Source organism: Coloeus monedula, assembly GCF_965178545.1.
Source record: "Coloeus monedula genome assembly, chromosome: Z".
Classification (NCBI taxonomy): domain Eukaryota; kingdom Metazoa; phylum Chordata; class Aves; order Passeriformes; family Corvidae; genus Coloeus; species Coloeus monedula.
The window spans coordinates 24,017,594-24,038,241 of record NC_138822.1 but is presented as its reverse complement, the minus strand read 5'-3'; the positions used below and the strand labels follow the sequence as shown (position 1 = coordinate 24,038,241).

The following is a 20,648-nucleotide window of genomic DNA, read 5'->3' as shown; positions in this document are numbered from 1 at the left end:
GGTCGATGGGCGGCACAAAAGCCTAAGCCGCATCCCCCTGGGCAGTACCCGGGCTCAAACTGCCTCCCCCTGTTAGAGAAAGTTCTCTGTTATTCTGTTGTTCATTGGCTCCCTGTTGTAACTCCTGCCTCCTTTCCCCCATTGGTTGTTGTTAATTTGTATCCTCCCCCTGGCTTGCATCTCATTGGTTGCCTTCCCTTTCCCCACTGTTTTCAAACTCCCTATAAAACTGAAAGCGAAAGCCCCTCGGCACCTTTTTTCTGGTTGCTGGAACCTCTGACAATAAACCTGTTGGAACCCAGACCAGAGGTGCCTCTCTTTTCCTTTGCCTCTGGACTAACGTGAGCCCAGACCATTGGCCCCTGTTGTGCCTCCTCTGTGGAGGAACCAGCATGCGTGCCCAGCCAGCGCCTTTCCTGCTACCAAAGTCAGTCCTGAAAGACGTTGCAGAAGTAATGCTGCTTCCCTCTGACTGAGGGCATGCCAGAGCTCGTGCCAGGGACAGCGTTATTTAATGGAATGAGTAATTAACTGCTATTTCTGCAGGACGCTGAGGTATATTTATGGGTGCCTACAGAAGTCTGTTCAAAACAAATGGCCAGCTAATACTACCATGAGAACCAGAGTTGTTAGGTAAGTTACTTGTCAGCCTTATTCTGGAAATAGTTCTTCCAAGCCTTGTTGAAGACATACTTCAGTGTGCTTATCTATGTTTCTTTCAGTGACAAAACTGTATGTACTTACACAGGTTACTGCAGTGTTTAAGATATTTACCATGATGAAGCACAATGTCCCAATTAAAGACTGAGCTTGCTGGATTCTTGGTCTTGTTCTTAGAGCCTTGCCAGAATAAAATGATGTAGTATAGAGGTCAGTATAGCTTTAGTTAATGGTTTTAACTTCGAATTTACAGTACTACAGCCCAATCATGTAGAAATGTATTCTAGAGCTCCTCTGAAAATGCTGAAGGTTACAGAACCTGGCTCTACTGAACTCACACCAGCCACCAAAAACTCCAGTCTATTTATTACTAAACCAGCGCAATACAAAAGTTTTAGCTCTGTTCATTGCCAGGGCAGGTCAAAAACCTTTGACAAAGCTCTGGTCTTGACACTTTTTCTAAATGTGGTGGGGATTTTAAGGGTATCAGAGCCACAGCTTTCCTTTTTGTGGTGTCAGGCAGTTGTGTGAGTAGCAGAGGTTAATCTCCCATGGAGGGATCTTTCAGAGGATTTGTCTTTGGCTTTTATTGATCATTTTGACACCAGAAGCCTTATATGTTCCATACTGCGAAGGAGCATTGCCTTCAAATGGAGACTGCTTCTACTCTAAAGAGTTCTTTGTACTCTGAGGGGCTAAGCTGCTGGAAGGGTGTAAAGCACCGAAGTGAATTCCGTATCTCTTACTGTTCCTCCCCAGCTCCAAAGAGGACCATGTCGCTTTCATTAGTGGACACACAGCTCACTTTCAGAGTTTTCCCAGTGGCCTCCACTGGATGCTAAAAATACTTTATCATTTGCTTTTTTGGTGTTCCATTTTCACAAGTGGATAGTAGAGATTTCTCTCTAGAGTGCAGAGTTTCACAGCCTTCAGTGATGTTTATTACTTCAACTGCACTATTTTTGGTTTAAGAATGATTAAATATTCAGAGCCAGATGGACAGTTTTTTGATATCTGGGTATCTTTTCTATCATATCAGTCAGAATGTGCTACCATTTCTCTCTGGTTTAAAACTTCCATGTAGGTATTTGCTCATTCTTAATTTGGGTAGGTTGACAAAGGTAAGAAGCATCAGATCTTCCCTATCAGCAGGGTCTCTGCTAGATGTGAACCTTGTTGGTCTTCAACTTTGGGCACTTTAAAAGAGGGACTGGCGTATGTGCCATGACTTCAAAATTAATTGCTTCTAGCTTTAAATTGTCACCACAGAAAGTATTTTAGCTTAACCTCTGACCAAGAACTGCTTTCTTACCACCCCATAACTTGCATTTCTTAGAGATAAGACATACCTGTAACAGAACATACTAGGTGTCTTGGACTTACAGAAGGTGCATCAACCTCACTACTGTTTGTCATTTAAAAGAAATGCAGGCATTTCCATAACTGTGTACTTTACAACAGGCAAAGTTCCCTTCCTCCCTTCATTAGTGGTCAGGCTCTGGTATTGCTGAGGTGAAATCCAGCCTGCTGATGGTGTCCAAGGACAAAATTACAGACGTTTCAGATTGATTTAAATTGGTTTGTATGTCACTTCATTGTACAGTAATTAGCTGGAGTTGAGGTTAACCTGAGTGGGTGATTTTTTACCTCTGATATTAACAGGAAGATAGATTTTTCTCATGCTGCTGAAGCCTATTCTGGGTTCCTGTCGAACGAATTCCTAGTTCGCAGTTAGAACAGAGCACTCCTTTTTCAGCTTTTTAAATGGCAGCAATTCTTTCATGGTGTAAAGTCGCAGATCCCTTATTATTTTTCTACTGAAGTGTGCTATCATCAGGGATAATGGATCAGCCGAAGCTGACCTAAAGGTGTGTTCTGCCAAGAGAGGATCCTTTTGCCCATCCACTGCTCCGCTCCAGCTTACGATGGCTTGAGGAAGTGGGTGGCTGTGGGATGGATGACTTGCAGCAGCAGAAAGTGGAGAACTTCTGGGAGGTCAGAGACCAAGGACAGCTCCTTTTTGAGGCCAGGATGGTCTGGGGTTGGCTTAATAATGACTTGGCAATCAATTTTTTCCTACACAATTTGAACAGTTCACCTTTATTGGGAAATCAGTGTGCCTCTTCTTTCAGATTTCACTGCAGTTCATAGAATCGTAGCATGATGTACGATGATCTTAATTTTTATTTTTACAGAGCAAGGGCTAGTTGCTTGGTGTTTGTCTCAAGATGCCACATTAACTTTATTCCTGATACACAATTTTACATTAATTTTCTAATGGTTTTGAATGAAATACAATTTTCTTTCCATTTCAGTGGCTTTGTTTTTCTTCGACTGATTTGTCCTGCTATCCTGAACCCAAGGATGTTTAATATCATCTCAGGTGACTATGTGCTTCAGATTGAATCCATATTTTATGCAGCAGGAGACATGAAATCACTGTAGTGTCTAATGTAGCAAAATAGGAAGCTTTTGAATGCTGTGTTCGAAGTCAAGTTACACACATCAGTTGGCTGACTTCTTCTTGGGGTGTATGCTTTTCACCCTCAAAGGCCTGATTGTGGATATCCCCAATGTAATTTTGAAGTCCAAAAAAACATGCATTATGATATTTTAATAATAAAATTTTGAGTTAAGCCTATCATTGTTTCATTTATTTTAGCAGTGTGAAAAATATAATTATGGGAACTTCAGATGTCACTTTGAATACAGTGCAATGCTGGAGTTAACAGCTGAATGCAATGGTATCTCTGAAATGAATAAGACTTGTTAAGTTGCTATGTGTCTGCAGAGTTTGGAATACATTTGTGCACCTTTAACAATTATTCTTGAACAATTTGTTTGACTGTCCTGCTTAAGGCTTCCAGACATTAGAGTGGTGTTTTGACTCATTAAATACAGTTGATCTTAAATATGACAGAGAGATGGCCTTCAGAAAAGGTGAAAAATAGGAAATACAGGAGAAAATAAAAAATCTGGTTCAGAAAAGCTTTTTTTCTTCATTCAGAGACAGTTTTTAAGACAAGGTGGCATGTTTTCTACCATCAGTCTTTAAACTGTACTAAATGAGGACTGTGTCAAACAGAAAGTTCCTTTCTCTCACACACTAATAATTTCTGTACATGCTTTGAAGAAAGCATTTGAGAAACATGGCCTGGAACAAGTGATAATTTCTACGGCATTTTATTATCTTTGGGTGGTTTGCAAGTTAGGTACTTCCTAACTTGCGTTGCACTGTGACTGCAGGTGTGAAGAACTACTTAAAAATTTGAGCAATGCCTTTTAAGCTTGTACGTTACAATCCCGCTGAGCTACCTCCAGCCTAGTACTCCTGACTACTGTTAAGGCAAACTTACAGACCTTATAATCCTATAACCCTGTCAGTGGAATGCTTTTAACCTGGCCATTTACCTTAACTGGAGAGAAAAGTAATTTTGTGGGATAGTGCTGGGTAACATCACTTGTTGGAAAAGGAAGTTCTAACTGACTTAAGTGGTTAATGTAAAGTGTTTATAGTAACAGTGATTACAGACTACAGTTTCATGGAAATACAGGCCAGGATTGCATGTAATGTTCACTGTTTTCCTGCTGCCAGTAACTTAAAAGTGTAACTCGTCAGTGCCCACTTACGTGGGTATAAGCAAATAAGGAAAATGCAAACTTTTTTTTTAAATTTCAATGGTAAATGTTTTAACAAGTAATCCCCATTTCCACAAAACTGCTCAAGTTTTGAGCAAATGGTTATTACTTCACCTAACTCTTAATAACACTTACTTATTTTGCCTTCTTGTTCTGTATGCTATTATTACAGAAAATCAGATATCAGATTAACATGGCTTTTGGATATTACAGAAGGAATATATTTTACTTTACCAAGTGATGTCTTTCACACGCAGTTGTTTTATATTAAAATTCTAGAAGAATTAATTTTCATGTGTCTGCTGTTAATTTTAAATGGAATGGCCAGTGACTCTATACTTTGCATTCCTGCCAGATTCTCCTTCCCCCACTGCTGCAAGAACACTGACGCTGGTCGCCAAGTCTGTGCAGAATTTAGCAAATCTGGTTGAATTTGGAGCTAAGGTAAATATAATTTTACACACAGAGAACAATTTAGAACTGTGTTTCCAGTACACTTTTCACACATTCCTGTGTAATGCATGCAAAAAATTTGTTGCTATTTTCTCATGCAGAACCTATGAGTTTCTCTTCCTCTACTTAGATCCTGCATTTATCACTCATTAGATTGGTGTTTTCTGTGGTAGAGCACTTCAAAGCTCTCCCGTTTATACTATCGCACTACCAGACATAATGGAAACTGTAAGTCAAGTTTACCTATTGCACAAAAGCCCAAGCCTTCACTAAAGTTTGTAATAAAACACTAAGAGTGCCAGCAGTAACTGGTCTCAGTTTCCAGGCGGAAACATTACTAAAAATAAATCCATTGACTTAAGCATAATTAACCTGACTTCAGGCTGGCATTAGAAAGTTGTTTCTCTGACACACAGAACTTGGAATGTAAGAGTTAATGACAAAACAGAAAAGAAGGCGCTTATTCCTGATGATACCTCTGAACATAGAGCATCTGTTCACTGCAAACATGTATTCAGAGACATTCATCTTAATGCAAATTTGTATCTGCATGCATGTGTAAGAAAAATTCTGAATCACAGATTCTCAATCTTCCGAATACCAGAAAATACCAAATTCTGTAGTCTATTGATTGGCTGCACACCAGACATGAAAAATTCACTTGAAAAAAGATAATATTCCAATGTACATACTTGTTTTGCAGTGTCATTTGCCTGACTGCACTATGTTTGCCTCAGATGTGACAATTATCTTGGCACTGATTTGTTAATGAATACTTTTTGAAATTACTAGGAGCCATATATGGAAGGGGTAAATCCATTCATCAAGAGCAACAAACATCGCATGATCATGTTCTTGGATGAACTTGGGGTAAGTGGTTAAAAAAATACTTGCTGAAGTTACGTAGCAGGATTGTAAATGAAAATTCTTTACACCTCTTATTAACTAGCTCAACAATGCATCAGCTCCCACATAATTCTGCATTCTTTTATCTGAGTACATTTTAAAATAAATATTTAAAAATTGCTGGTCTGTCATACAGAATTAAAACCATCAAGTATCTTCTTAGACTTACTAATTTAGTGTCTCTGTAAATGTGAGAAGCTGAAGTAAACTTTATAGCTATGAGATTAGAAATTTTGGGCAAAAATACAAACCTTTCAAAAACATGTTTCTAAACCAGAAGTTTTTATATATAACCTGTCATATGGTTTTGACCAGAGATGGAAACGAATTTTTGTTTTAAAAAATATTAGTTTGAATTTCAGTTAGTGCTGGCAAAAGCTTCACTGCATGCATTCTATATATTGTAGTTTGAAAGTGAACCACTATCACTGTGTCCTTTCAAAGTGACTGTTTTGTGTCTGTAATAGCTGTAACAGGAGTTAGGTCATCATGTTTTATATCTATGTATTTTAAATCCAGTAATTAATTTTAAAAAGAGAGATGAAAAAAATGTGCTAAGCATCCTGAATTAAGCCTTTGAAAGTGATCTAGAAGACATCTCAGAATACTTTGATCGAATGTAAAAACAAGTGTGGCATTTGGGTATGTTCCAGATATCATCCTTTTCTGATTAAATCACAACTTCTGCATATTATGATACATCACTTTTCTTTAATGACAGATTTTACATGAGGTGTGTGATAACTGTTGGTTTGAAAATACCTGTTGGATTAATCTGCTGTTTTAATTGCAGCATCATTGGTTTATGATCAATTTAATGAGTTACTTGATAGGTAACAGCAGATTTTGCTGAATTTTATTGCTCTTGCCTCATGTAGATAAAAAAATGCTCCTAAGGGATGGATTCCCCCTTTAATTTAGAGGGTTTGAGTCTCCGTATGCTGTACATTTCTGGTTAGCTCAAAGGTAGTAGAGCAATACCAGATCTTGCAGTAAGAATCCTCCTAGCACTAGAAACTGCAGCAGAATCGCAAAACACATGCCTGTTAAAAGGAGAAAATAAACAATTAATTCATGATAGAAAGATGGACTGGAGGTTTAGCTGAAAGACCAAAATCGGTCGTGATACCCTAAATCTGCTGTCTTCTATTTTGCTGAAGAATGTTCCTGAGCTTCCAGACACGGCAGAGCACTCTCGAACTGACCTCTCCCGTGACCTGGCAGCCTTGCACGAGATCTGTGTGGCACACTCGGATGAACTCCGGACGCTCAGCAACGAGCGAGGGGTGATGCAGGTGAGTTAACATAAATCACAGGCAGGGGTGCTGCTATGTCCTGAGTTACTCCTCAATACTGGGGTTCTTTTGTAGTATTTCTGTAGCAGTATGACTGATGTTGTATTTCACCTGGAGGTTATTAGCCGTGAAGGAAATACTTAATCCATAGTTTTGTTTCTTTATGCAGCAAAATGAAGTAGGTTTGGGGGTTTTTTTTTTACATCTGTAGAGGAAGCCTTAAACCCACAAAATTATGTCTCCTGACAGACTCTCTGGGTCTTAGTTTTCAGATCTGGATTTTTTCAGTTGAGAACTAAATTCACTTTCTTTAGCTTTCTATTAGTACTTCATTTCTGCTTCCTAGTTTGCCAGTACACTTGTATGCTTGGCAAACTGCTGGCAAACTTGTAGCAGTGGGTTAGCTATACACTTTCTCTGCCTTTCTGTTAACCACAAAGCAGCAAGAAGATGCGTGGGAGGAGAGCCAAAGTCTGTGACATCATTTTAAGATTACCCTTACTGACTAGGGAATCAGACATTTTCTCTTTTTAGCAATATATTTAAACTACGGAGTTGCCGGTCTGATAGGCTGATGCTGAAAATGCTATTCAGAGAGGACTTCTCTGTATCCAGTAGCTAACACACAGTTTTACCAATTCGCTCTCTCTTACAGCACGTTCTTAAGAAGCTTTTGGCCATTACTGAACTGCTACAACAAAAACAAAATCAGTATTCAGTGTCTAACAATGTCAGGTAGCAGCCCTCTACCTGAATTCTGCATGGATCCAGCATGCCCAACATGGCAACTCTCACCAGTATCACTTTCTTCTTGCTCTTGCCAAAAATAGCACACCCTGTCACATTCCCAGTGATGTGTGAACTATGCAAAAAGAAAACAAATACCCTGTTGGTGAATGATTGTACCAGCAGCTTTTTTTTAAGCTATCTGTGCAGGACATTTGCACTTTTTTTTTTCCACTTGGAAACAGTTTTTACAACCTCTGAGCCTTGGTGTACAGTTCACCTTCCTCTGCAGAGAAAATGCTGTGACTGTGTCCACAACTTCGAAATTTTCAGCACCTCTGACTGCCAAAGTTTTTGCTGTCTGGTTGGAAAGGAATTATCAACTGACATGAGAAGAAAGGTGGTGTTCTGACAACCACCTATAACTGGATAACATTTCTTACTGTAATTTCTGACTGGTTACAATAATTATGACTTTTGACTGTTTCAACCACTTTTAACTTGTATTTACCATTTCCAGAATTTGATGTTATGGTAGGAACAACGTTTACTGTACACTTTTTATACCATGCTGTTTCTCTTGCTGGAATTATGTTGAGAGAATATGCAGAATGGGTCTTGTCAGCTTTATTTTTTTGATGTGCCACTGATTCAATCTGAAGAGTTCTTCCATCAAGAACTGTATATCCAGATAAATCACAATGCTTTTGTAAAATGTTTACAACAGTAAAATTTGAGTTCAGTAAATTTATTGATCATTGTATCAGACATGCATGCATTCATTAAACTGTTTTATAAAATAGGTATTGTTTGGTCTTTTTAGTGAAAAATAAGTTTTTAAAATAAGTCAAGCTCCATATCTCTGACTCTATGGAAACCGTCTAACTCTGGATGCTGTGGAAATTTTTAGTGTCTGCACTGGTGGTGTACTTTGCAGTGTTTACACTGTCATTTTTTGAGCATGAATCCTCAGACAGCATTACCTTGTCCATATGCCTTAAGCTGTACACTACTGGGTGAGAAAGTAGATGTTAAAACACCTTGGGTAGGCTGAGATTTAATAAAAAGAAATTATTCCCTGGGACTGGGGTGAGGCACTAGCACAGGGCCAGAGAAGCCAGGGATGCCCCCATCCCTAGAAATGTTGAAGGTCAGGTTGGATGAGGCTTGGAGCAACCTGGTCTAGTGGAAGGTGTCCCTGCCCATTGCACTGCCACAAACTGTTTAAAAAAATGAAAAGTAAAATGTGCTGTTGATTTAGAGGGTATTTCACCCTCACCATCACCATGTGTTATGTTCTAGGCAGTGATCTAATAATAGAGAATAAAAAGATTCACTGACAAGACTAATGAGATAATCGAATATTTTTATCGTATGAACGAACACTGTTGTAGACTTTTACAATGCCTACACTGTTTTTCCTGTTAGAACTGCCAATTCACTGTCACATAAAATCAGACTTTACTTTTGCACCTTTGCTGTAGTATTATAGTGGCTCTTGCTGTGTTGCCCTGGTCTACAGTTGGAACAGCTTCTTGAAGCTGAGAGCTCCCAAATGTCACATGTAAGGCACTGGGCAGTCACATGTGATGCTCTGCCACAGTGACAATACACCCGTTTGCAAGACCTTGTTACTAGGAAAGTCTTTTCTTAGAAGAGTCCCATAACCCTGTCACGCCTGTATTAGACTGCATCTCAGAGGAGTAAATAATTTACCTTTCATTCTGTCCTACTTAGGTCTTTAACATATATAAAAGGGATTATTTTTGGATTTAGTTGCTTGGTTATAGGCAATACAACATGGTAAAAATACAGACTGGAAGACAGAGCTCCTAGCTAATCTACCTGTTACACACAAAATGCAGCAATGAGAATGAAATTGGGGAACACCCAAAGCTGCACTTAGGTGTGTGTATTGTAGAACTCTAACAGGATGTATGAAAAGGAAATAAATCAGCTGCTGCTCTAACCCTACACTGGAGCCACATCAAACTTTTTCTGAACCAAAAACAACTTGTGGGCCAGTTTTTTTGAAGCAAGTAATTCTTGCTAGTGAGGGTTTAATAGAACCATGACTCATTCTTTTAGGAAAGTAAAAGGCTTTACTGCCAACGTAAGAACTATCAGCACAAAGCTCTTAGGACACATAAAAAGGAACCTGTGGCAGGCAGAGTCACACCTGACACCAGAGAGTAGTTCATGCAGTGGTAGGAGTCCATCTTCTTCAAAGTAATGCTGAATCCACAAGATCATCATCAGTCCACTCTTCCTAATGGAAGGGAAAACACAACACCTTGAGCGACATCTGTGTGTGGTGTGGTGTGTGGTGTGATGTGCTCTGTATGGTCTGGATTTAAGAACTTACAGAAAGATTCCAGGAACACAAGACTAAAAATATAGTGTAACTTGGGGCAAGTCAGGCCTTTAACCTTAAAGCTAGTTATCCATACCTATGCTTACAGTCATGGAGACAGAGTCATGTTAGCAGCCCCTTTTCAGCACCTGAGATAAAGAAGCATGAGCTTTATTTTGGATAATGATGTAGAGATTCCAAAATAGCTCATACTGCAACTTCTACTACTGTCTTGTGCATTTCATGGCTTTGTCACCTTGGCAGCTGAGTCATCTGTGCTCAACCATTACCTTTTTACTATCATTTCAAACCGATGAGCTTGCTGTACCAGTTCTAGCTTTCCTACTGATACTAACCTTCAGCTGCAAACAACTAAATCCAGAAACATGTTAGAAATTAGATCAGAATTGACTGTGCACTTGTAGACTACAGTCTAATATCAGCTAACTACAGGATTAATGAAGCCTCAAGGTATGAGCAGTTTGCACACTCAGTAAGCTTTCAAAAAGTTAAGCACACTTTATGTCCTGGCCAGTTCAGATCTGATCTTTCATGTGATAATTACTCAGAAGTGAAATTACACAAGTAGAAACCCAGTTCAGATACATCAATAATGAAAAATCCTGAGTTTCAGGACCTTTGGAATTGTGCAAGAGTCTGTCATGCTGTAGGCTATGTGAATTTATCCTATCAGGTTATTGCCTATCAGGCAAAGAATTACAGATACTAATTAAAAAGAAGCTCCAAAATCAAAACTGCCTCAAACCACAGGAGAGTAACTGACACAAATTAAACTGGGGCAGGGAACAAGTGAAACCTCCAAAGCTCATATGGAGCTGTTTTCTTAAGCCATTCTGTCATAAAGTGAAAAATTTTGCAAGTGCCTGTTTTATGGAGTTGCCAGTTTCAATATACATTTTAAGACTAGCATTTGGAATAAACACTAAACACAAGTTTTTGCAGCAATAAAGTTACAAAATAAGTTTAAAGTTCCACATTTTGTTAGAACATACTTTCGATACCAATTTTATTTTAATCTTGTTTAAATAATTTTTTAGATTCTAATTTGACACTATAGCATCAATCTACTACGATAATCTCTAATAGCAAAAGACACAAATCTTGTCTTTTATCTTCAGAGTTTGACAGGTGATCCTCTTCAGATGTCAGCACATTTTTCTAAATGCCATAGCTAGTGTGTCTTAGACTACCAGTATCTGGTGTCTTAGTATCAAGATGAGTCTAGTTAAAAAGGGTTCTTCACCTCTGCCAATGTGGACTCTCTCCAACTTCCAGTCCGTATTACAAACAAAAGCTCTGGAAGGTGTTAATCTCCGATGTAAAGGACAACCTTAGTACTGTTTTCATTTGTTCAGTCACCCTCATCAGTTTATCTCCACCTTATTTATACCTGGTCTTATATCCAAAGTACTAGCTACCCATCTGTAATTAATGCAGCCTTGTTAGCAAATTGTCTGACATAAATTTAGTCCAGCACTCTATACTGCTTTGAGCAAGAAACCAAATGAAGTAAATAAAACTTTCAAAGCACAAGAAACAGCAGAAAGGATAGTCTGCGTGTTCATTCCCCTCTCCACAAAACATGGGTGTTCAAGAACACTTTCAAGTGCAGATGAGTATAAATCTGTCTCATTTAAAATGGAAAAAAAAAAGCTGAAAAAGGTTCAGTCTAAGCAACAATTAAAATTATATTAGAGATGCATAAGTTTATCTCAGTAGCTGTGTCACTTCTGTCCTGGCATTTAAGAGTGAAAAAACCAGGAAAAACTCATACAAGTAGGTTTACTGACCTCATCCATTTTACATTTCTTTGTGACATATTCATCATCTTCATAGCCTTTCCTCTTCTTCCTAACCCAGAAGAAAAGTGGAATGCTTATGTATTTTTACAAGTTAAGACTATCTTTATTTGACCCCAGGATTACACTGTGGACATACCTGTTCCATAAAAATACTACCAAAGCCTCAGCATGCAGCTTGCTGGAAGTTCAGAATGCATACTGAAGTGAAATGGGCAGAAAAGAAAAATCAGGAGGTCGTTTGCTATCCACATAATTCTTAAGAAAACATTAAGCCTTTATAACATTCTTGTTTTAACCACCTGATTTTAAAGCCCTTAGTTTTCATTACATACAACATAAACTGGCCACACCTTAGAAGCCACCCAGTATTCCAGTTTTGTGTTACAAAATAATCAGCTTGCAGTGCAAATCAGCACAAAAGAACCTATTTTAGGTATAACTGAAAGCACTGCTTTGAGTCTTGGATCTCAGCTTCCAGTAGATACTCATAGCAAGCAGGCAAACACTCTGTGCACATTTAACGGCTTCCATTTTCCATCGCTCACAGAGGTAAGCAAATACTAATGTTCCTATGCCAATAAAAAAGGCCGAAGTTTAACACATCCAAGATCTACTTACAGGTTTGTATTAGATGAAAGCTCCAAACTGTGACACTTCTCTAACTTCTGTTTTAGAGCAGCAACCTCTTCAGGCCTCGGCAGTTCGTATCGTTTTATGAGATTTTTCATGCCTAAAATGGCAGCAACGCAGATCTAAGCACACAGATAATTTCTGCTCTGCCTTGCTGTGTTGGGTCTGTACGGCAAGATATTGTTAGTGGCGGGGGCTGCAGGGGTGGCTTCTGTGAGAAGCTGCTAGAGGCTCCCTCCAATATACAACAGAGGCAATGCCAGATGGCTCCAAGACATATACTACCACTGGCCAAGGCCAAGCCTATTGAGTGACAGTGGATATGCCCCTGTGATAACAGATTTAAAGGAAAAAAACCCAAACGCTGGTGCAACACTAAGTGCTGCTAGAAAGAGGAATGAGAATATATGAGAATGGCCCTACATCTACCAGGGTCAGTGACGAAGGAGAGAAAGGAGGTGCTCCAGGGCCTGAAACAGATTCCCCTGCAGCTCCTGGTGCAGACCATGGTGAAGCAGCTGAGCCCCTGCATGAAGGTCAGCAGGAGTGTGGAGCATGCAGATGAACCTGCAGCCTGTAGAGGAGGCAACTTTGGAACAGCTGGATGTGCCCAAAGGAGGCTGTGACCCCTTGGCAATACCATGCTGGAACAGGCTCCTGGTAGGAACCTGCGGACCCTTGGGAAGAGAAACCTCTATTACAAGAAGGTTTGCTGGCAAGATTTGTGACCCTGTGGGAGACTCGCACCGAAGCAGCCTGTTCCTGAAGGGCTGCATCCTGTGTAATGGACCCACATTAGAGCAGTTCATGAAGAACTGCAGCATGTCAGAAGGACTCATGTTGGAAAAATGTGTAGAGGACTGTCTCTGTGGAAGGAACCACACACTGCAGCAGGGGAAGAATGTGAGGAAGAAGGAGCAGCAGAAACAACACATGATACAACACAACCCCTGCGCTGAAGGGAGAGAATTCAGGAGTGAAATTGAATCCAGGAAGAAGGGAGGCATGGGGGAAAGACCTTTTTAAGATTTGGTTTTCACTTCTCATTATCCTACTCTGATTTGACTGGTAATTAATTAATTTCCCCCAGTTGTGTCTGTTTTGCCCATGAGCGTGACTGGCGAGTGACCTCTCCCTGCCCGTATCTCAGCCCATGAACTTGTTTTCTTTTTTCTCCCCTGCCCAGCTAGGTAGCTCAGTGATAGTGTGGCTTTGGTGGTCACCTGACATCCAGCTAAGGTCAGCCCACTGCACTTGTGAATTACACAACCCTATCCAGTCTCCAGTGTGGCTGAGTATTGCTTACGTCTCAGTCAGGCTTGAGCCAACAATTCACCCTTCCTTCCCTCATTGTAACTACAATCAAACAAGTCTCTAGCATCACTGACTCTGGATTTCCTTAAGGCAGAGTTCACATTACTCTGCCAACAAGCTTCAAAATACACAGGTATTTTTTGCAATCAGCATTGTACCTGCTGTCCTAAACAAATATCAGTTCCAATCTCATTAATAATGCAAATTCATTTTACAAGATTTTTTCTCTACCACCAGTACTCTGCAGAAGTCATTTACAAATGCTTGAAAAATTTCCTTCCAACCATCTTAGGTTTACAGAAGAGGTGCCTTTGGGCTAAAGCTACCATCCATAATAACTGAAGAGTAGTGATCCCAGCATTCCCTTTCATCTCAGCAATGGAAGTCTGAAGATGCGATTTAGAAGAAGAGAAAGGAAAGGGCATCTTAAGTTTCATAAACTGAACATAAATTGAATTTGTAGACTCTGGTTACTTGTATGATGCATTCACTGCTCATGTCAGGCAGCCTAGTTTCACTGCCACCACTCCTATTTTAAGTGCATGCATTAGCTTAATGCATTCAACAACTGATTACTTACTGAGAATTTCGTATCACAGCCTTTTCATTTAAATACAAAAAGGTAATAATCAGTGTACTACATTCCCTTTTAGCTTAGCTAAACCATGGTGGTATTCTTAATGTTTGTTATATATACACACACACACACACATCTCTCACTAGTGAAGCTAAGCATCTTATAGCTGAAACACCTTATAGCTGCAGAACAGATGTGCAGTATAAATCTTGGCATAACACATTAATCATTTAGCTTACAAAAGGCACCTTCTGGTGGTAGTAGTTGTTACATGCAGGCTTTGCCTGAAGCTGTAGTGTTTAAGATATGGTGAGGTGACTTGAAAAGCAATTGATTTCTGTCTTACAAAAAACATTATTTAGTTCTCAAAATAAATTTCTCACTTTTGAATCAACTGCTAGCACTTAACCGACTCTAGCACTTATGTTCTGAAAGCATCAGGGAGGTCCTTAGCCTGTTAATTTATTTAATTTGTTCATATTCATTTGTTTAATTTATTTGTTCATTGTGTCTCAGTCTTTTTTCCCCTTCCATCGACATGCTGGGTAGTTTTCTACCTGCCTGCATTTTACTTATGCATGCCTTAAGGTGAAGAGAACCATCTGAAGCACACCCTTCTATCTAAAGCTTCTGTAATTTGGAAAAAGATGGTTTTTCCTCCTTTCCAGATACTCTTTATCATACTTTTCCAATGTTTACTTACATTTCATGTCATCTAGTAATCTGGATAAGGTTGATCTGTTTTCTTTCAGCATCAGACTTTCTGATAAATAGCTGCAAAGAGACACAGAAGAATAAATTCTTAAAAGTGTCATAATAATTTGTAGCAATTACTATGAATTAATAAAAAGTGTATTATTTATTACTCATATCTGCTAGAGCTTTATAATTAGGTAAGAAAGAACACTTTGGTCACTTAAGTGCTATAAAGTGATAAAAAAGCTAATTTGTCACTGTAAGAATGTGACAAAAGTACTTCCCCAGCCACAGAGAAGTAACACTGCCAAATGAGACATTTCTAAGCCTCATGCAGCTAAGTCAAATTATGTTTAGATTCTATGACAACATCACACTATTGTACAGTACGCCCACAGGACAAACAAATACTACAGAAGAGTGGTTTTCAGACTGACCAACAGACAGCAGAGCTTGCAAGACAGGCCTGCTTTTTCTGGCAGCTGAAAGCTATTACTAAACCCTGTTTTGCCTGAGCCTATGGGTCTCTTCCTCTTCCCAAGGAGATTAAACTTCTCTTTAGTAAGAACCCTAATGCACACTGCCTGGATAAAACCCCAACACACACGAGCAATGCCCTCACCAACAACCACAACAACCAAGGAGTTCTATCCCCTTCATCATGGGAGCAACAGGTCTTCCAGTTCCCAGGTGTTCTGTACCAGCTCTGCAGGTGCACCTGCTCACAGATCCACAGACTGAAGCTGCACCAGCAGCTTCTCTCATGTCTGGCAGGAAAAGCTCACATCAAACAATAAATGACAAGGCTGGAACAACCGTAGGGTGCAGACAGATAACAGAGACTTGAATTCTTCCTGAACGTGCAAACGAAGTTCAGACACCTTGAGTCACACACACTATCTACAAATTATTTTAATTCTTTTTGCAAGCTTGCCTTTCTGAGTTTTGGCACAAGCAGTACAGACTACAGATCTAGGAGTAAGATCAAGTTTCAAGTTAAAGTAAGCACCTGAATGTTTTTACACAATTCTGAGAAGACAGTGAATCCTGTAGAGAATACTCCCAACACTCTTTCTTTAGAAGAAAGATGTGAGATACATTTAGAGCAGATGGAAGATTTTATTTTAAAACAACTTCTTGGATTTAGAGCAGGTGTTACACTCCAGATGCAAAATGCTCACAGGCAGTGACATGGTATTACAGCAACCACCTCAGCTGTTTATCTGAAGAAAAGTGTATGTTTTGTCCATAAGAGAACTGAACCAAACAAACTACACATTTCAGCAAACATATCAAAGTGTTTGATAATGCCTGTGCAAACACCAGTGGCAAGAACACAGAAGGGAAAGAAAAAACTGATTTAAAGCAACACCTTAGCCCTGCTTCATATCCATGGAAGCTGAACAGCAGCAGCAGCCAAACACAGCATGTTGCAGCATGCCCATTAGCTGTCAGTTCAGTGTAATTTCAGTTGATTCTCAGTTTCTATCATATTTCCACTTTCTTCATGGTGTAACCCCCAAGCTGAGTCTGAAAATCCTATGCTGTTCTAATTAAGGCAAAATCACCAGGGTTTTTTTTTTCCCTTTTTCCAAAAGAATATAAAAACCAGACAGCAACTAACTGCTTTCCTCACCTATTTGTGAAAATGAACAGTACCACTGCATTCTAAAACATAAAGAACAGACCAGTGCTACCAATCAGTAACTACACAATTCTACTAGTTAAGAATATTAGAGCAAAACAATTTTATACGAGAAGCAAAAAAACTGCTTAAATCACACCTGTAAGAAAGAAAATACTACCTCTCCATATTAATTCCTGCTCTTGAGCCACTAGATAATATGGCAGTGAGAGCTATCTGTGAGGGCGTAAAGAGCAGATACGCATCTGTCAGAGCCACTCGATTAAGGAAGTCATCAGCTGTTTTCCTCAGAACTTCAGGATTTTCCAGCACTGGATAGCGAGTCTAAAAAGTAATGATTTAGGAAAATAAGCAGCTGTTTGTCATTCCTGTTCATGAGCTCAAAACACACAATTCAACAGTATTTTATAAAGCTGAAAGGTAGCAGACCATATTTTTATTTCAAAAATATCCTAAATAGCTTAAAGACCACAAGTAAAACAACTGTCTTTTAGGTATTTGTCTATTACTTTAGAAATTAGATCTTTTAAATTACAGCCACAAAAGGAAATAGTTTTTTATGACAATGCATGACAGACTTGTATTACTTTACTATACATAGCATGTAGCACAACAAGAGAGCATTACCTTAATATCAATTAGAAATCCCTCAAATGGCCTGTATGGATTGTGGATGATAAGATGGAAGTTCAGTTCCTGAATAAGTAGCAGTTCGTATTCCAGTATTTGTTCAAGAGCTTTTTCCTGTCCAAGAGGACTTTCTCGAAGGTTACCAACAAACTGTGCACTGGATACATTAAATTCATCTACTTTACAGGCCAAAAATGCACATGTTAGCCTTGAGGAGGGAAAAAAAAAAAGCAAAAACAATTGACATACGCAGCACCCATTCCCCTATCAAGAGTTCTGCTCAGAAAATTTGTGTATCTTTAAAACATGATGTTCTGAACACAGCAAAAGGATAGTGAAACTGAAACCATATTTTGTCTTTACTCCTACTTAAGCGCTCAGATTTTCTTTCTTGGTTTTTTTTCAGGTCTTTACAAATATAAAGATCATACCTCAATATTCCATTTGATAGAATAACTCAAGAAGGGTTATAACTCACATTATTATCCGAGGATGATACTCCATCACTGAGTTATTGAGGTAAAAACGTTTGAAATACATGCAAGCTGTTCCCTAAATTGAAGAAAAAAATGGGAAGGGAAAAAACCAAAAATGGATTAAGAAAAAATATAAGTACATAAAAAGAAAAAAAATCACAGAACATCCAAGTTTGAATATATACTACAGGCACACAGGATACACCGAGGCACTAAGACACATACACAGCCATGTCATTAAATATTTCAAAGTCTTTATTTTTGCCTGCAAGAGCCTTACAATATGACTGCCATACAAAATAATTTTCTTTATTTTTAGACATATTTTGGAAGACAATGCTTAAAAAGCCAACAGTATCTTTATGAAAAAAATTTGGTATTAAAATGAAATTTAAAAATCAAAGGCTGAAAAAAATCATCCTGACAGTTGTGAGCAATCCCAACCATTTGACTTTTTGGATCAGTAAATTCTGCAGCATGTTTATCAGCATGGAAGTTGATGCCTTCCAAAACGAGACTCTGCATGGGCTACTTCTCAAACATCAGTCTGGCTTCACAGAACATGCCATGGCAGTGACTGCCACCTTTCAAAGACATCCTCAAGCACGGCACTCTTCACCACACCTGCTTCGAAAAGGGAGGACTAACAGGGGACAAAATAAATCATACATCTTAATAGCTTAGTGAGAGAGAGGCACAATTTCACTCGGTTCTTCAGCTCTAAGTCCCCACTTCTCCCTTCTAAAACACGCTCTTTTGCATTCAAGACAAACCCGTTCACAGTAATTTTGTTTTTCCTTTGTAGGTTAATATTTTGTCAGTACTTGATCCAGCCGATTTTGTAGTCAGACAAGCATCAATGCTGGAGCCAAACACTGAATGACAGCCCAAATTTGGGACCGCCTCCTTTAGCTACTGGGAGATGGTTTCATTGTATCATCAAACATTACCACCAACCATCTACCACTATTTTGTTTCTACTCTTTGTAAAGGGAAACAAAACAATTCAATCACCCATGCAAGTTTAAGAGCCACAAGCAAAAGATCACGTTGAAAAACATCAGGTTTTGAAATGCCTGCATGTGTCAGAAAACGAAACAAAAAAGCGGCCACAGACTGTAGCGCTAGAAGAGAGAAAAGAGGCTTTAAAGATATCCATGCTCTCAAGAACAAGCCAAGCAGGCAGCACGCGAAGGAATAAGGGGGGCCAAGACTGCGGCTCCGTCCTCGTCTCGCTTACCACAACGGACCGCGGCATCGCTGGCTTGAACGCGGCGCAGAAGTCCAGCAGCCGCTTCTCGTAGTACTTGCATAGCGCCAGCTCCTCGTGCGGCTCCAGCAGCACCGGGTCGCCCTGCGGCACCTTGGGAGAAGGAAAGCCGCGCCTGAGTCCGCCGCGGTCTCACCCTGCCGGCCCCGCTCCTCCACCCCGGCCCCGCCCCCCGCCCGCAGCCCCCGCCACCCCCGCAGTCCCGCGCACCTTCCCGCTGGCCGCCGCCCTGGCCCGGGCCCGGCGGTTCCCCTCGGCGCGGCGCCGCGCCAGTTCCTCCCCGCCGCGAAAGGTCCAGTGCCGGCGCTGCGTGCTGCTGTGGAACATGGCTCCGCAACATGGCCGCACCCGCGCATGGCACGCCGGGAGGCGCCCCAGCGCGCGAGGCGCGGCGGGGTGGGTCCGGGAGAGGCCCTCGTGAGAGAGAGACGTTTCCGTTTCCTTTTCCAAACTTTCCATTTTTTAGGACGACCTCTGGCAAAAAAACCCCATGTCGCTGTTTTGTAAACAACGTCTGTAAATTTTTGCACAATAGCATCACTCTCTTGTTTCTCTTTCGTTTTTATTAATGTAAACTTGCAAGTTTACACTGCACTTGTGCAGCCTCACCTCGAGTGTTGGGGGCAGTTTTGGACACCGCAATATAAGAAAAACATTAAGGTATTAGAAAGCATCCAAAGGAGGGCCATGAGGATGATGAAGGGTCTGGAAGGGAAGCCATATGAGGAGTGGCTGAGGTCACTTAGTCTGTCCAGCCTGCAAAAGAGGAGGCTGAGGGGAGACCCCATTACAGTCTACAACTTCCTTGTGAGAGGAAGAGGAGGAGGGGCAGACACTGATCTCTTCTCTGTGGTGCCCAGTGACGGGACTCAAGGGAATGGCATGAAGTTAAGACAGGGGAGGTTTAGGTTGCAAATCAGGAAAAGGTTCTTCATCCAGAGGGTGGCTGGGCACTGAATAGGCTCCCCAAGGAAGTGGTCACAGCAACAAGCGTCACAGAGTTCAAGAAGTGTTTGGACAATGCTCTCATGCCCGTGGTGTGATTCTTGGGAGTGTCCTGTGCAGGCCCAGGAGTTGGACTTGACGATTGTGGTGGGTCCCTTCCAATTCAGCATATTCTGTGATTCTGCTCCTTTAGGTTCCTTCACTAGTCTCCAGTAGTCTCCTGCTCTCACCAGGTAACCATTATATAAAAAATCCAATTATGCTTTTAAGGAAACAGCATTTCATAGCTTCCATGCTTCAGCCAGAAATTTTAGATACTACTGTGTAGGGTCTAATATTTGTATTTGAAGTATGTGAGGAAAGTATATAAAACATACTTTTGTGGACAGTCACAGGACTTGTAGTTGGAAGTGTTACTGACCAAGTTATGTTCTTTTAAAAGGAGTTTATGCAGCAGGGGAGGAAAATTCTTGTAACCTTAGCACAATAGTGTTTGATCCCTATCTAGGATTAATGCTGCATTTTGTATCATACAGTGCTTACTACAAATGCCAAGGATTCATGTGGCTTTTTGTTAACTCCCTTCATCTGTGACTAATAAGCTTTGTGC

The 20,648-nt window shown here is 40.2% G+C and overlaps 2 protein-coding genes across 4 annotated transcripts in view; one reads left to right on the top strand and one right to left on the bottom strand.

Annotated features, from left to right (window-relative positions):
- The window catches only part of RASA1 (RAS p21 protein activator 1), a 62,380-nt gene extending 53,513 nt beyond the window's left edge, over window positions 1-8,867 (top strand). The window contains exons 20-25 of one of the 2 annotated variants that reach the window (XM_082302036.1): window positions 547-633; window positions 2,976-3,043; window positions 4,655-4,743; window positions 5,545-5,622; window positions 6,819-6,953; window positions 7,609-8,867. In XM_082302036.1, coding sequence (XP_082158162.1) covers window positions 547-633; window positions 2,976-3,043; window positions 4,655-4,743; window positions 5,545-5,622; window positions 6,819-6,953; window positions 7,609-7,692 — 541 coding nt within the window. In that variant the 3' untranslated portion in view covers window positions 7,693-8,867. The remainder of the gene's footprint in view (window positions 1-546; window positions 634-2,975; window positions 3,044-4,654; window positions 4,744-5,544; window positions 5,623-6,818; window positions 6,954-7,608) is intronic. The other variant, XM_082302037.1, reaches the window with a different exon arrangement.
- Window positions 8,868-9,728: 861 nt separating this feature from the next.
- CCNH (cyclin H) lies at window positions 9,729-19,420 on the bottom strand (the record flags this gene model as incomplete). Of its 2 annotated transcripts, XM_082302039.1 has the most annotated exons (9): window positions 9,729-9,948; window positions 11,844-11,904; window positions 12,474-12,585; window positions 15,080-15,150; window positions 16,878-17,041; window positions 17,345-17,555; window positions 17,826-17,899; window positions 19,064-19,186; window positions 19,304-19,420. In XM_082302039.1, 9 exons carry the CDS (start codon window positions 19,418-19,420, stop codon window positions 9,904-9,906), a joined length of 978 nt encoding a protein of 325 aa, XP_082158165.1. In that variant the 3' UTR covers window positions 9,729-9,903. The 2 variants fall into 2 exon arrangements, with proteins under 2 accessions (XP_082158165.1, XP_082158166.1); XM_082302040.1 differs by lacking the exons at window positions 9,729-9,948; window positions 11,844-11,904 and adding an exon at window positions 11,915-12,053.
- Window positions 19,421-20,648: the final 1,228 nt, after the last annotated feature.